Below are 15,952 nucleotides of genomic sequence, written 5' to 3'. Positions count from 1 at the left end.
TTCACAGAAGTATACTGTTGGGTTTAAAGACCAAACGTGGCATATAAATCTGTAATGCTTTTTCTTTTTTTCTTTTTTTGTTACGGTTGGAAAAGATCTCTAGGATCACCGAGACCACCTGTCCACTCAGAAGGAAAAAAAAAAACAAAACCAACAAAAACAACCCACCACCAAACACCCACTATGCCCACCCACATCTACAATTCCACATCTTTGATTATGCTGCTTTTTATTATTAAAAAAAAGATTAATGTTTTTGATCACAAGGAAAAAAATATAGAAATCCCTCAGATAAAGCCTAGAGATAAATAGAGGATAAAAAAAACCAGTAACAGCCATCGTAAGCCTGCATGCGGTTGTTTAAAAAGTGCCAGACAGACTGATACACCTTTTAAACTCTTAAATTTACAGAGCAACATAATCCACATTTTAATACAATATCTTGATAATCTATACATTATTAATATGAGGTGAGGCAACATATTTGTGTAACATGCTATTTGATAAGGTGTAGAAGATCCAAATGCTGACTATAATATCCTTACCTTTCCCCATGGAGAGTCCCATGAGGGCTCTCCTGGCTTGGAGGATTTCCACAAAGCAAAATCATTTGGAGAATGTTTCTCACTTAGGCGATCAGCTGAGATGCTCAGGTCACCTGTCAAAAGAGAAAATGTAAATATATACATTTTATTTAAACAACAGCATTATTGATTTTTTGACTCACTGTACCTCATATCAAGTGAATAAGAAAAAAGCATATTAAAAAACCCAAACTACTTAGCACTCAAAATTCCTCATAATTAACCTTGATAATCCTTTGGGTTTTTTATTAATGTTTGATTGAGAGGAAAGCTGAGAAGTACCAGCTGCACTACTGTCTAAGTTTTTACATGATATTCATCTACATTCTCTCTTAAAGAAAAATTATTTCTTACAGAAAAAAGAAATATAGAAATAAAACCCCTTGTACTCAGACAAGTAAGACTGCAGAATCAATTCACTTCAAAATTAAAGGAATCCAAATTAAGGCTAGGATTGTCTTAATCTGCACACACAACATGATCCTAGGATATTTCTTCCACCCCTAACCTCAGCTGCTGCACAGAATGGCTGGTAGTTGTTCAATAGCTATGTTTACTGTTTTGTTACCATCACAGATGTGTTACGCATTATTTGCTGTTAGCTCCTTATGATCATTTAGATGGTCCTCTCATTATAACTCATACATATTTACATATGCACATATTATATATATTCTGATTAAAACTCAACTTTAAAACACAGGGAATTAACTCTTTCTGCAGTACTACCCAACACTAAAAGTGGTTAACAATACCACCTACCACAGAAGAATGCAATGCAGATTAAAGACCAAACTGTCAAATTTAGACTTGTCAATTTTTATGTAAAGGTGGAGATATCTGCAGTCTCAATTGTTTACAATATCTAACATTATGCATTTTAAATAGAAAAGTATTATGCTTTTATTTATACTAATTAGCTTGGCTCAAAGCTTGGCTTTCTGCTTCCTGTAATAGTCAGAATGACATTACCTGTCAGAGTAAGGACAACCATTACAAATGACCTAACGCAGCTAAGCTGACAAGCAGTAACTTGGCATATGCATACTCTTGCTTATTTACATTAATCACTCAGCATCAGTTCCTATTTGCAAAAGGACACAACAATTCAACAAAAAATGACTGGTTACATGGTGGAAAGGATACATTCATGTTACCTCAAAGATGGTGACTTAAGCTAGTACATTTTATTTAACACAGAAGATTTCAGCTGTAAGGATTTGAAGTAAGAAAAAACCCAAGCATCCATTTTAAGCTGCATATTTTAGATATTGCTAGCTTCACCTAGTAGGAGTCTCCTAGTTTCACTTAGTGTGAGGGTTATATTAAAATCTTCTCATATTCTTGCAATAGACTTTGTGAATTATTCACTTGCAAACCCATACAACCTTAGGACCAGATAACTAATGAGTCTGGTTTATTGAGCATTTTAAGCTACTCCTCTGCTGTGGCTCAACTCAAAAACCTGTATTTGGATTTAGTTCAACACAACAAGGCTTACAAAGTAAAAAAAAGTTCTCAGTATGAAAGAGGAGTGCAATTATTTGTCATTAAATAACCACAGCCTGAATTGGACAGCTTTAAGCTGGCATGTTGAAGACACAGCTTCAAGTCTTTGCTCCTCCTACTTTGAACCAGATGAACTGCCAAATAACTGGGCTAAAGACAAATGACTTAGATATTCACAATTCTGATTTTAAAAAAACCCAAACAAAAAAACCAAAACCACCAACCCCAAAAGATCCTACAATGAATAACATAGCTTAGTATTTTACAATTAAAAGCTTTCAGAAAAGTGCTGTGTGCTGGTTTGGTTCTGACATGGTTTGGTTAGCAGGGGAGAGGCCCTAGGAGTGGCTCCTGTAAGCAGATACTAAAAGCTCCCAGGCTCAGGTGGCCAAGGTGAGCCATTAGAGAGACAATAGATGCTCCTCTGCAAGACTGACATATGAAAGAACTGATACAAGACCTCAGTGCAGAGAGAGCAAAGAACAGCTGAGCTGGAGAGGTCAGAGAGGCTGGTGAGGAAGAAGGGGAAGGAGGTGCCCGATCAGAAGTTCCCCTGCAGTCTATGGGAAAATGGCAAGCTATCTCCCTGTATCTCATGGAGGAACATAGTGGAGCATCCCCTGAAGGCACCAGGAGGGACAAATGTGGACTTGGATCTGCAGCTGTGAAGGAGCCTGGTACCAGGGGAGATGACTGTTCCTGAAGCAGCCCATGGCTCTGTGGGAAGCCCGCGCTGGAGCAGCTTACTCCTGAGGGACTGCACCTCATTGGAAGAACTCATGTTGGAGAGGTTCATGAAGGACTCTCTCCCATGGGAGGGACCTCATGGGGAAACAGGGGAGGACTGTAAGGAATCCTTCTTCCTGAGGGGGAAGGACTAGCAGGTACCACCAGCCTGTGAACTGACTCTAAACCACATCACCTTGTCCCCCTGTGCTGCTGGGAGGAAGGAGGGAGGGGTGGGGGTAACTAACGTATGTAAGCTCTGCTCTTTGTGTTGCTTGTGTCCTGTGTGCATCTGTTTTGTGTTAAATTATTAGCTTTCCCGAAGCTGAGTCTGTTTTGCCTGTGACCGTAATTGGTGAAGAACCTTCCTTGCCCTTTGTCTTGATCCATGAGCTTCTAGTTGGCCTTTGTCCTCCCCATTCCAGTGTGGGGAGGGGGTGAGAGGGATGAGGTGAGTGTGCGACCATGTGGCTGGTTCTTTTTTGTCAGGTTAGGCCCAAACCTAACATGCTGGCTCAATTTTACCAATTTATCAGTAAAAGAAAGGCAGCAGGTAAACCATTCATCTCTCACAGTAACTTTGATCCAAACATCAGTGAAATCAATTGAAGAGATCAACACACAGCCAGTATCTTCAGCAACTTCATCAAATCATTATTTCCCCTTTTTACCTTCACCCTCTTGAAGAGCTTTTTGATCACCTACAGCTTCAGGAACCAATTTAGCATAGGAGTGTTTTTCACTGGAATCAAACTTCATAGTATCAAAGTATACAGATCCATTGGACACATACCTGAGAAGATAAAGTACGTTATTTAGCTAACTTTCTATCATGACTTAACAGAATTTTATCCCCAAAATTACTGTCTTAAACCTAAGGTCTCTAGTGAAACCACAGACAGTATAGTAGACCTCACTGTTGTAAAGATTACTTAGGTGAGCCTAAGTTTTAAGGCCTTACCATAAAGATTTCCAACAAATCTTTGAAAGTCATTATAAAATTGACCAAAGGGAAAACAACTAACATCTTTTGTTAAGCTGGTAAGAGGTGAGACCTCAGATGACAGTCCCAAGAGAAGAAATATCTACAATACTCCTAGTCCCTTTAATTTGCAATATTATAACCTGAATCATGTTTGTTTCACAGTCTATTTTGTCCTCCTTCATTTGGCTTTGTCCCACTACAGCCATAACAAAAACTCTGACAAAAAAGTAAGTTTTGGGACCACAAGGAATGCTGATAATTCAGTGCAACCAATTTTTTAACTGTCTTTTTTTTTTTTTAGAGAAAATTTTAAAACGTAGCTTTGAAGGAACAATATGCAATTATGGCAGTCTGAACCACAGGTTTGCTTTTTCTCAATAAAAATACATCCAAAAAATTGAGGTTATTAACAGAAAGAGAACTAAAAAATTTCAGACAGGAATCTATTATGATACTTGAGAACTTCTAGAATACTAGACATTTTCACAAATACTAGACAATGGCAGAAAAACAACTGACAATTACTTTTTTTTAAAACTTACATTATTTACAAATTATTTCTAGCCATTTCTGAAACCCCTTGCTGAAGGCAAGGATGGGACTTTGACTATTTCTTTTAATGAATGAGGATGTCACCCTATTGATTTCATAAACTATCTTCTCTTTTTGTAAGACATCATAAGAAGCATAGAATAGCACATTTTCACCAGGCAAGAAATAACAGGTCTTTTGCAAAGGAATCTGTTACTTGATGGAACACTACTTCTGGAAAAGACCACTATTGCACAAAAAACCAAAGACAACAGTCCACAGTTAAGTGTTGAAATTAATTCTAGCTCTAATACAGTATAAGTGCATAACAAAAGCATCCAGCAGCAAACTTACCCATAACCATTATCCACAATCTTTTTCACAAAATCCACAATTTCTGGCACATATTCACTAACCCGTGTTAAAACATCTGGAGGTAAAACCTATAAAGTAGAATTTTCTATTTTTATATATATAAATTTATACATACACAAATATGCACTATATATAATTATACATTGGTTAAAAACTCACTCAAAAGCAAGTGACAGTAGAATCTAAGACTCCTATTTCAAGCATTCTGCTCTGAAACAATGTGAATTTCATCAGCCTTTAAGGCTATTTTAACAACAAACTACTGCAGATGTCTGCTTTTCCACTTATTGCACTTCTGACTGAACAGGCAATAAGTCCATCTGATTTGCAGGTAAATAAATAAACCTTCACTGATCTGAACCACTACAAATGACACTGTATTTCATCTGTATCAGCTAAATTTGTCCTTGATTGTTATCATCGTATAATTTCTTAGTGGTTGGAGTCTGGTAAGTAGCCATCTAAACGCTGAGGTTGGCAGGGCTCTCTTGTGCATCCAAGAGACTCTATTTTGAACTTCTGAATCAGTTTATGGTTAGAAGTTACACCAAGTGGTAGGGCTGGAGTGCACATGTCAGACTTGACCACCAGTTAACTGACTCTGGTAACATGCACAGTGGATTTAAGATTGCTGAGATGAAAACAGAACAGGTTCTAATTTAGCAGCTACCTATTCAGATTAAAGGAAATACTACCTATTCACATTAAAGGAAATATTTTATCAATAAGGTTGAAATATGAGGTTTTTGAAATCTATTAAGGATCTGAAGAGTATTCTGGGCATTATGAGGCATGGCACATACACTTTGAGAACAGAAAACAGTTTGTTCACTTACATTGAGTGCTTCCATATCTTTATGGAATTCCCCTTCCCAGAATTTGGGGAGCTTGGAGAATATAGAATTGTCAGTCACTTGACTGCCTAATTTTGTATCCAACCAGTCAGACAGCAGATCTTTGGCTTCTTCCAACAGTATCTATAAAACAATAATTTTAAGTGAAACTGATCAAAGACTTGCCCTGTTTAAACTTTGCTGAAAGATCTTATTCTGAACAGAGGTTTGCTTAAGGAAAAATGCACTTGGCTATGTATACAAAGCAATCCATGCCTCTACTAGCTTGTTATCGTATTGCCCTTCATAAATACGGATGAAACAAATAGAGGAAGTAAGATAAACTGATAAGTGATATATGTTTCTGTATCACTCACTTAAACAGGCATGTGGAATTTATGGGTAAACAGCAGATGGGATCTGCAGTTCTATCACACAGATTCCCCCAATTACTACCAGGTCATCCTAACAGCAGCCTTAACGTGCCCGTTGCTGAAGAGTGTTTGAAAGACTAATCTGAACACCAGCAAGGATACTTTTCAATCTTATCTTAAAAGATGACTTTTTTTTTTTTACAATAGGATATAGCCCAGAAGGTGTGATTGCTTAGATTGTGGTTGTTTTTTAAAATACTGTTAGGTTAGTATAAACTTTTATCAAGGCACCTGATATTAGAATAGCTGGACTTTTTTTTTTTCAAAAGATAATTTAAAGAGAGTCTTCTCAAGAAGGGAGCACATACCCTATTGCTTCCTACAGTAATTATAATGAATAATCTGAAAGCAAGATAAGATGAAAGTGGAAACCAATTACTAAAAACCAGTAGTTATATTAGCTGACTTGGTTACTGGGACAGTACCAAAGCCCAATAAAGTCAAAAGTATTTTTGTCATTAAATGTAATGGTCTTTGGATATAAATTATCCTGAACATAATTTTTTGGGATGTATTTTCTTCTCTGACCAGAGACAGGAACTCTTGTGTAGAAAACTGCCATCAGTATGGAATGTCATAAATGCATGTTCAGTAACTTATACTGAAACTATTTCATCAAGACAGAAAAGTTAAAGAGAAAATCTAGAAATCTACAAAAGGGATTTTCCAGGAGAAAAATCCCTTTTGGGAAAGCAAAAATAACTGAGTAATTATCAGTGTGGAAGGGACAAAAAAAGTAGTTGGTAAAAACAGCATCCAAAACCAATATAGCTGAATTCAAGGATGAAATTTCCTGTATTGAAAACAAAGTACTGTGAAGTCCTCAGGCCCACCATTGCACTTTTTATGAATAAAAGTTTCCATAACGTTTCAGGGAATTATTACAAGTTAAATTTAATTTTTAAAATCTCTAACAATTATATGCCAAATATAATTTAAAAAAGAGCTCAGACTGACCTTTTGACATCTGTTGATCTCTTCTGCAGGGAGTTTTGCTTGCACAGCTTGTTGTAGAGGGCCAAAAGCAGACCTCACTGCATTCTGAATTCTTTCCAACATTTGTTTTTTATCTGGGTCTGTTGTCTCATTTAATTTAATTGAAAAGAGCTACAATAAAAAAAAATATATTTAGAAAGCAACTTGCAAGACAGTAGCATTATGTTCCATACACAATATCTTAGCAAAATAGTACCTTGCTAGTGATGATTAATGCCTTATGCCCCATAAAAAGCTTTGATACTATTGAAACATACTCCTCATCAGAAATAAAGGTGAAGTTGAACAAGTTTAGTTCACACCGAATTTCAGAAAGACTTCATAAACTACTACATCATCATTACTGTTGTTTAGTAATTTTCATTTTGTATACAGTTAATCATCTTAATTCACAGTCGATTATCATAAACCTGAAAAGGAGAAGTTAAATGTGAAACATAGATTCAATTCTATGCTGACAACATGTCAGGCAATGATGGTTGGGCAAAATTTCCAGGCCTCCTATTCCCAGGCTTGTATTCAACTCAGGCTGAACATTTCTTTGTGAACTGTAGTTCTAAAAATGACCAGAGAATCACCTTCTCCAACTTTCAGTCTAGCCTACACAATTTATTAAATCCCTAAAGCTTTGAAGACTTTCTCCTCTTTCCAAAGCCATCAGCGGTACATAAGAGAAATCTCACAAGCTTTAAAAGACTATGGATATACCACTGTTCAAAAACTATTTTAAAGGGTTATTTTAAAATTTTGAGTCCTAACACACAGACAAATGTTTTTTAAGCTTTTTCCCCAACACTCCAACAACAATACGCTCACAAACAAGTTCTATGGACATAAAAATCAGGCATGTTTTTTACAGGGATAGTTCTTGTCAGTCTAAACCAATGGAAAATCAAAGTGATGAGCAGTTCCAATATCATTCTAATTTGTGTGGTACTAGTTCAAATAGAATAACTGAAAAAAGCAGAAAGTTTAAGGTGGTAGCAAAGGCAGAGACATTCTTTAGATACTTTGCTATTAGATGCTTTGCTACATTACTGAGTAAGAACCTAAGACACTATCAGGGACTAAATACCACACTCACCTCTGAGGCAGTTTTAACATCTTCAAGTAGCTGATCTGGTGCTAATTTTTTCTCTCTATACTGTTCAAAAAGGTAATTTTGTCTTGCTCTCTTGATGATCTACAAAAGAGAAACACGAAAATATTTTTGTGAAGTGACACATAGTTATACAAAGTGGAAATAAAATCCACTATGTGCCAAAGGCATTTTGGGATCTCTATAAATTTAACAAGCCAGAAGAATTACATGCAGTAACACAAATTAAACACATCATACATCGTTAATCAGCTACAGCAACAGAATTAATTAAGTATGTCAAGAACAGGGAAATAAAACAAGCTGTCTTTGTAAAATGCTTAGATTGAATTATTTATTGCAATATTAATTTATATATAATAATACAGGCTTTGGTACTATATGAATGCTACAATACTGAGAAAAATTAATTACTCTATACAAAATGTTTGTCTACATTAGAAAGTGTAAGATTCATCTTGGCTTATCAAATGGTAATTACACGACTGACTTCCATGCTTCCTTCCAAGACCTTACCTTATCATCAATATCTGTAATATTCATACAATAGAAAATGTCATATTTAAAATAATCCCTCAAGATTCTTCTCAAGATATCAAACGAGATATATGACCTAGAGATATAAAAGATATAGGGGTGTTTTTAGTGAACATCTCAAGTCTATTTCTATTCTATGCACACGTATTTAAATATCAGCAGTTCTAATTTTCCTTCATCTCCTAGTAAGTTTTAATCATACAAGTACATAATATTATAACATGCTTTTAATCTTAAATCGCAAGCATTGAGTCTCAAAATACATTCATCTAAATTTTTTTCTAATCTATATTTTTCTATTTCTCTCTTGCTTCAAATAGGCACTGTTATTACCTATATCAAAATAAGGAACTGGAATACCTGGCATGTCCCATGTGAGAGGCATCATAAACTGTTGGACCGCAGCAGTACCACAAGACCTTTCTTCCATTCTGAGGCTGAAATACTTCCTTAATTGAAAGGAAAGGTATGGTGATCAGAAGAAATTTAAGACATTATCTCAGGCGAGTAACTTCAAGTTTGGAAATTAGAATGTGAAAACATGGATTATAATTACAAAAAAAAAAAGGAGTCTTTATTCCACTCCCAGATTTAACATAAGAAAAGATCACCACTAGCTTTGTCATGTTAAAGATATAACAGGGTGTGTTAGCACTCTCATCAATCAAGATTACAATGATGTGGACTAGGCAACTAGGCAGGGCATTATTCAAATTGCTCTTGTAAAAGGCAAGATTAGGTTTTCTTTTGCATTAAAAAAGGCTACAGAGTATAATAATTTCACACATAAGATACAACTTATATAACATTAGTATTATTAATACTCCTTCTCTTTCCCAAAGGACCTTCAGACAAGACCACAAGAAGTTTCCCAGTTTATATGACAACAATATTAATAGATGAGACTTTGTTTTTTCCCCACAGACAACATCTAAAGAAAGGAACTTATTTTCTTATGCAATGTACAGCTATATACACACCTGTAGTCTATGTATATTTATTGTGTATGTTTTAAGATTTGCCCAGAAAACACACTTGACTGACACAGTATTTCTGGTATGTGCTTGTTAACATCCTGCAAGCTACAACACAGAACCTGTCTACCGATAGAGTAAAAACTTGAGAAACAAACACATTATGACTTCTCTAAATATGTTTCTAAGGAAATCTCTACTTTTCTTTCATTTAGTCACCTTACTGCGTGTCAGGCTGTTATAGAGGCAGAGCCTGGAATGTTTTGTCCCTTCAGGGGCAGACCAGGGGGGCTGCACACGTTTGCCTTTACCTAGGGGGAAAAAACAGATTTAAAAGAACTTAAAAGACACTTTCCACAACAGATTTGCAATGTAACATTTTCTCCGTATCACATAATTAACTTAGTTCAAACGAAAAAACACATATAATCAGACAAAGCACCTCCAATCCTGGTAACCAAACTACTTGTGTTAGTGACTTTTGTACAAAGTCACTAAAACGAAAGTAAATTATTTAAATCTAGTTTATTTCCAACTCTCTGACTTGTCATTCCTATTAACTCTTGATCCACGTAACAGGAAGGAAGAGGGTATAAAAGTAATAGCATGCAACTCAGTTAAAGCATTAACAAGAGCTTTGAAGTATAATGAATTATTAATAAAATGTTATGGCAGTCCTGGGCTTTCTGCAATGCCTCTGATTTTACTGTGACGGGCTATCACAGATCTCATACAGAGTTTGTAAAAGATCTCCAGAGAGCAGAGGTAGTCTCTAGAGCCAATATTGACAGAGTATGTGTACTCAGGGTGAGAGGGACAGGAGATGGAAAGGTTTAAAAAGAACTTCAGCCTTTTATCATACGTGGTTGCTATGTACACAAGGCATTTTTGAACACATTCACTTATCACAAGTATGTTCCAATTCAGCAGGAGGCTAAACTTTGCCATTAAAGAGAGCAGATAAAAGCTAGGTTAGTATTAGTAAAAATCTTCTTGCACTTGTTTTCTTTTAGTTTTTTTGAGAAGCAATATATTTGTTAAATTCATGTTTTTCAAACAAAAATGTAACTATGTCATATGTGGAAGAGTTGTAGTTTGCTATGCATAGGGCTGCTTACAGCTGTAATGATCTCAAACTCATTATGACATTAACAAGGAATGAAAGCAAACCAGGATGTTAAAAAATATAGCAAGCTTGCCACCTTAATACACACAGCACTGTGCTTAGGAACTCTCATGGTATGCATTTTAATTGCATTTCAAATATTATACAAACTGTTTGTTTTGACAGCAAAATTGCCTTTCTGATGCTGTGTCTCAGGACACTAACTGTTTTCCTCCAGTATCTCTGTATGAGCATTTAGACTGAAAACTTTCAAGTAATGTAAACATTCACAGTATAAAAAAAAAAAAATAATAATCTCTTCCTCATCCTTCTTTTATGACTAACAGCCTAAATAGATATTGACCATAGTACTCTGTCTCACAATGGACTCCTTTAATATGCATGTCATGGATCCACAGAAATACGTGTTTATTCTAAACACTTCCTTGCATGAGGCACTCTTGAAAAAGAGTATCTCTAGTTCAAGAGCAGTATACCCACAACACAGACCATATACAACATACACTGGCTAGATGGCTGGGCCCAGAGAGTGGTGGTGAATGGAGTTAAATCCAGCTGGTGGCTGGTTATGAGTGGTGCTGCTCAGAGCTCAGTATTGGGATCACTTCTTTTTAACATCTTTATCAATGATCTTGATGAGATAGAACGTACCCTCAGTAACTTTGCAGGCAACACAAACTTGGGAGTGTTGATCTGCCTGAGGGTAGGAAGGCTCTGCAGAGTGACTTGGACAGACTAGGTCAATGGGCTGAGGACAATTCTATGAAGTTCAGTAAGGCCAAGTGTCGGGTCCTGCACTTGGGCCACAACAACCCCATGCAACACTATAGGCTTGGGGAAGAGTGACTGGAAAGCTGTTCAGCAGAAAGGGACCTGGGGGTTCTGATTCACAAGCAGCTGAATATGAACCAGCAGTGTGCCCAGGTGGCCAAGAAGGCCAATGGCATCCTGGCCTATATTAGAAATAGTGTGACGAGCAGGACCATGGAGGTGATCATCCCTTTGTACTTGGCATTGGTGAGGCCACACTTCAAATACTGTGTCCAGTTTTGGGCACCTCATTACAAGAAAGACACTGAGGTGCTGAAGTGTGTCCAGAGAAGGGCAATGAAGCTGGTGAAGGGCCTTGAGAATAAGTCTTATGAGGCGCAGCTGAGGGAACTGGAGCTGTTTAGTCTGAAGAACAGGAGGCTGAGCTGAGACCTTATCACGCTCTACAGCTACCTGAAGGATGTTATAAAGAGGTAGGTGCTGATGTCTTCTCACAAATAACTGATGATAGAATAAGAGGGAACAGCCTCAAGCTGTGCCAAGGGAGGTTTAGACTGGACATTAGGAAGAACTTCTTCACTGGAAGGGTTGTCAGATATTGGAACATGGTGCCCAGGGAGGTGGTTGAATCACCATCCCTGGATGTGTTTTAAAGTTGTCTAGATGTGGCACTTGGGGATATGGCTTAGTGCTGGACTTGGCAGAGATCTTGACAGTCTTTTCCAACCTAAGTGAGTCTTTCCCTTGGGGAAAGAAGCCTACGTGGGTTAGTCTAATAAAAGGTAGATCTGTAAAGCTTTCTTTAGCACACTGAACGTAAGAAGAAAACCCAGACACTGCACCCTAAAGTTCTCAGCTTATGAGTTACGTGTCACACTACATCCACTACAAGGATACCAAGGGCAAAGTGAAAGGCATACTTTTTACTCTGTTCAATCACATCTTTGCCAGCTACAGTCTTCTTCCTGGTTGAAGTGAAGGTAATTTGCTCTAATCCACTCCTGGAGCTCTCTGATACACACAAAAAACCACCAATAAAAAAATCCCATGTCTAAGCGTGGCAGGTTCAAATTCCTTTATCATAGTGAACACTGCAGAACACCATTACAGGACTTCTGATACATATGCACAGATCATGGAGATAACAGAACATTATCCTTCAGAGAGACTTAACATTAAAGATTTCAGGGACAGGAAAAAAAAGATACCTTTTCTCTTATTGTCCCACCCTGATCCATGAAAGTCTACAGGCAAATTGTAGTTAGTGGCATTAAATCTGCTGTCAGAGCCAGCTGAGATCCCTTTACTGTTGAAAAGAAATAACAAGCAAAAGCACATGCAGGCCCACACACATATACAGAATCTGCTCACAGCAGTCTGTTCTTAACTGCTGGTCTGCTAGGAATTGAGAACACATATGATGAGAGGTTGTGAGAAGATTGCATTGGACTAATATGTTGTGAGAAGATGGCATTGGAGTAATATTAGTCAACAGCCACCAGCAAAAATGACAGACATTATATGTTCATTTGTAGGTACTGCAAGCACTATACAGCAGCTCTATGTTATTATTATTAATTATTTCATGACTCCTTGAGGAAGGATATTGCTATAAAGCAATTAAATTAGACTAGCTCACTGGAAAACAACTCAGGAGAGTGATGCAGCTCCCAAAAATGTCAGCACTCATGCTTACACAATGACCTAGATAAACCAGTTAGTATTTCCTCAAATGACCAGCAGTGCCTAAATTACCAGGGTTGAAAAAGAACCCTAAATGTTCCTTTCAAAATTTAGTGTTAATAACAGTAACAAATATTCTTTTACAATCCAGTCAGCAGCTAGCTTTTTAAGGAAAATATACACAATCAAATTCTGTATGCTGAGAAATTTTAAAATAAAAGAAATGTGGACACAGAGCTTTAACACTCAAATAGGTCAGGATCTATCAATTACGCAGTAACCATATGCAAGAAGGATTTCATGACCTCAAATACAAGTCGATACAGTAAATTTTAAAGCGCACAAGAGAGTACGAAAGAGAACTTCCGGGAATTCTCAGCAATAAAAATCAACACAACGTTAGCTAGACTATAACCTGCCCACCAGTTTTGTATTACTCACTTGTTTGAAGTTTACAAGGGTCATTTTTTTCACTGCTGCCATCATAGATTGCTTCTATGTGTCTGTACCACCGGACAACATGGATATACTGGTCCACAGGTGGCCCCGAAAACTTTCTGAATACCTCCACATCTGCATGTGAAAATGTGAACCCCTGGATATAACTACGAGTGCTCAGGTACTTGTTCAAAGCCTTCACCCTGGCTTCCTCTTCACTAATGCTCAGAATAAAACTGTAGCTGGAAGCTGTAAAGAGAGGCACAGGACATTTGGTCAGCATTAAAAGAAGGATATTCCATGACCAAATTATATCCTTATAGTATACATCTCTCCCTCTAAATTAGCTCTGGCAACTAACAAGAAATTAAGAGGGAAAAAATATATTTAACGCAAGCTACTGAATGACTATATATTTCCTATTCATATTATTATGTCCACGCTGTGGAAATTTTTTGGAAGACATATTTACAAACAGTAGTAAGGACAAAAGCACAGGTCCCTCTCATAAAGAAATACAATCTTGAAATTGGAGAAAATTTTTCACTCATAGCAAACCTAATTAGTCACTCTTTCACACTGCTAAAACATTTTATACACTGTGAGTAGGCTGTGAATACATCTACTGAAGTTGAGCATGTCCTTGTATCTTTGCAGGCCCAACGCCCACATCCAAGCTCCCAACACGATGCTCAGTTACTCCTGCTTGCTCCAGCAATTCAAACTTAAGCTGTTGCTACATATTCCCAAACTTCTCCTATAACACTTTCTCTCCTGGGACATAAGAATAATATTTAAAATGAGTAAGATCTACACAAACAGAACAGAAAGGATATTGATCGAGCTCCTCCTTCACAATTTTTTAATTCTGCTATTTATTTGGTATGCTGACAAAGCAGGATCAATTCTGTCTCTTTACAAACAAGATGCAGAAGAAGCAGTAGAAGGGTTCTGTGACTTGGTGGGGACAATCACAGTTACAGCAAACCCTCTGCAAGTCAGTGTGTACAAGGCACTGCGCAGGTTATGGTATCTGGGCTGGCACTGACATCAGGTAAACCCAGCAGTCATGGCTTCCTGCAGTGATTCAGTGTTTGTAACTTCATTCATGTTCAAAGTCCTATATAAACTTTAAGTCAATATCCTACTTAGGTAGTCAGCCAAGAAGGTAATTTAAGATGTAGTCAAGGTCATAGCACAATAAAGTGAGAGAGGCAGTTTAAGAACTTATGTCGTTGCTCCCAAACCCTGTCAGAGACCACTGCCACAAGCGTTGCTTCTTAGACTAGTCTGAGCCCCTTCTGCACTAGTAGTTCCCAAAGCATTGGAGGTGCTCACAGACCAACACGTTCGGCAAGGGAAGGATAAAAGGAGAGGGAGAAGTGATGGCTATGAGGGAATGTGAGGAACTGCAGAATTGAAAAGTTTTCCCAAATATCATCAGTTAAAACTTTATAAGCAGCTCACTTCCTGTATGGAAATCAATTATTAAAATATTCTATAGGACCTCAGGATGACAGGGAAATGACAGTGAGATACCAAGTATGTTTGTGTTTGATTCTTTTGAGTATCAATGAGACAGAATGGCACACCAGCAGAACTAATAACATATTAAAATCAAAGGTCACAAAAGTTATTTTAAAATAATGAACAAAAGCAAAGCCAGATTAATGTTGAGTCTCAATTCTTCTCAAAGGCAACCCATGTAATTGTTCAGTATAAATATGGAATAACAAGTAAATAATGGTTCAGAATGAGACCTTATGGGCTTGCCTTACCCAGCTGAATGGGATTCAGCTTCAGCTCACACAGTTAATTTTACTACAAACCTTTCAGGCTCCTAAGTATTTACTGATGTTTATCATCATAGACAGCCTTCACATGTTTATACACATGAAATAGTTTGAAAGAGTTCTGTTCATTAACCAGGGAAACCTAAGACATGTCTTCCTTGAATGTCAATATTCTGTTCATAAATCATATGAGGGAGAAGGGGAAAAAAAAAAAAAAAGGATTATAGCAATTATTTGTTTAGAAAAGAAGCTATACCTCAACAAAAAGATCTATAAAGATCTATTGCAAGGAAAGCAACACTTAATTTGCAAAATATGATTAGGGTTATTATGACCATTATTCACACACCAGGCTGCTAATGGGAAGCAAGTCAGTGTATCTGAAACAATGTAAGTGCTTCCCAACCACATCTGTAAACCAATCTAAAAGGGAAGTTGCACAAACTCACAGGCAAATAAAACAAAGATGACAGAACTCATACAAGCTAAATTTGTTAGGGAGAGATAACAAATCCTGCCTGTGAATGTTGGTACCAGCTCAGCCCCAACCATCTTTGC

The 15,952-nt window shown here is 37.1% G+C and overlaps 1 protein-coding gene across 3 annotated transcripts in view; it reads right to left on the bottom strand.

Moving 5' to 3' along the window:
• Positions 1-15,952, bottom strand: part of CARS1 (cysteinyl-tRNA synthetase 1) — a 34,172-nt gene that overhangs the window by 15,431 nt on the left and 2,789 nt on the right. The window contains exons 2-11 of one of the 3 annotated variants that reach the window (XM_051621428.1): positions 13,605-13,850; positions 9,803-9,894; positions 8,970-9,058; positions 8,589-8,685; positions 8,058-8,156; positions 6,935-7,084; positions 5,547-5,687; positions 4,690-4,778; positions 3,491-3,612; positions 546-658 (exon numbers count right to left, since the gene is read on the bottom strand). In XM_051621428.1, the coding sequence (XP_051477388.1) occupies positions 546-658; positions 3,491-3,612; positions 4,690-4,778; positions 5,547-5,687; positions 6,935-7,084; positions 8,058-8,156; positions 8,589-8,685; positions 8,970-9,058; positions 9,803-9,894; positions 13,605-13,850 (1,238 nt within the window). Of the gene's footprint in view, positions 1-545; positions 659-3,490; positions 3,613-4,689; positions 4,779-5,546; positions 5,688-6,934; positions 7,085-8,057; positions 8,157-8,588; positions 8,686-8,969; positions 9,059-9,802; positions 9,898-13,604; positions 13,851-15,952 lie in introns of those variants that run through there. The other 2 variants (XM_051621429.1, XM_051621430.1) reach the window with 2 other exon arrangements.

The sequence above is a fragment of the Apus apus genome, chromosome 5, assembly GCF_020740795.1.
Source record: "Apus apus isolate bApuApu2 chromosome 5, bApuApu2.pri.cur, whole genome shotgun sequence".
Taxonomy (NCBI): domain Eukaryota; kingdom Metazoa; phylum Chordata; class Aves; order Apodiformes; family Apodidae; genus Apus; species Apus apus.
The sequence above is the reverse complement of the archived record's forward strand: the minus strand, read 5'-3'. Positions and strand labels throughout refer to the sequence as shown.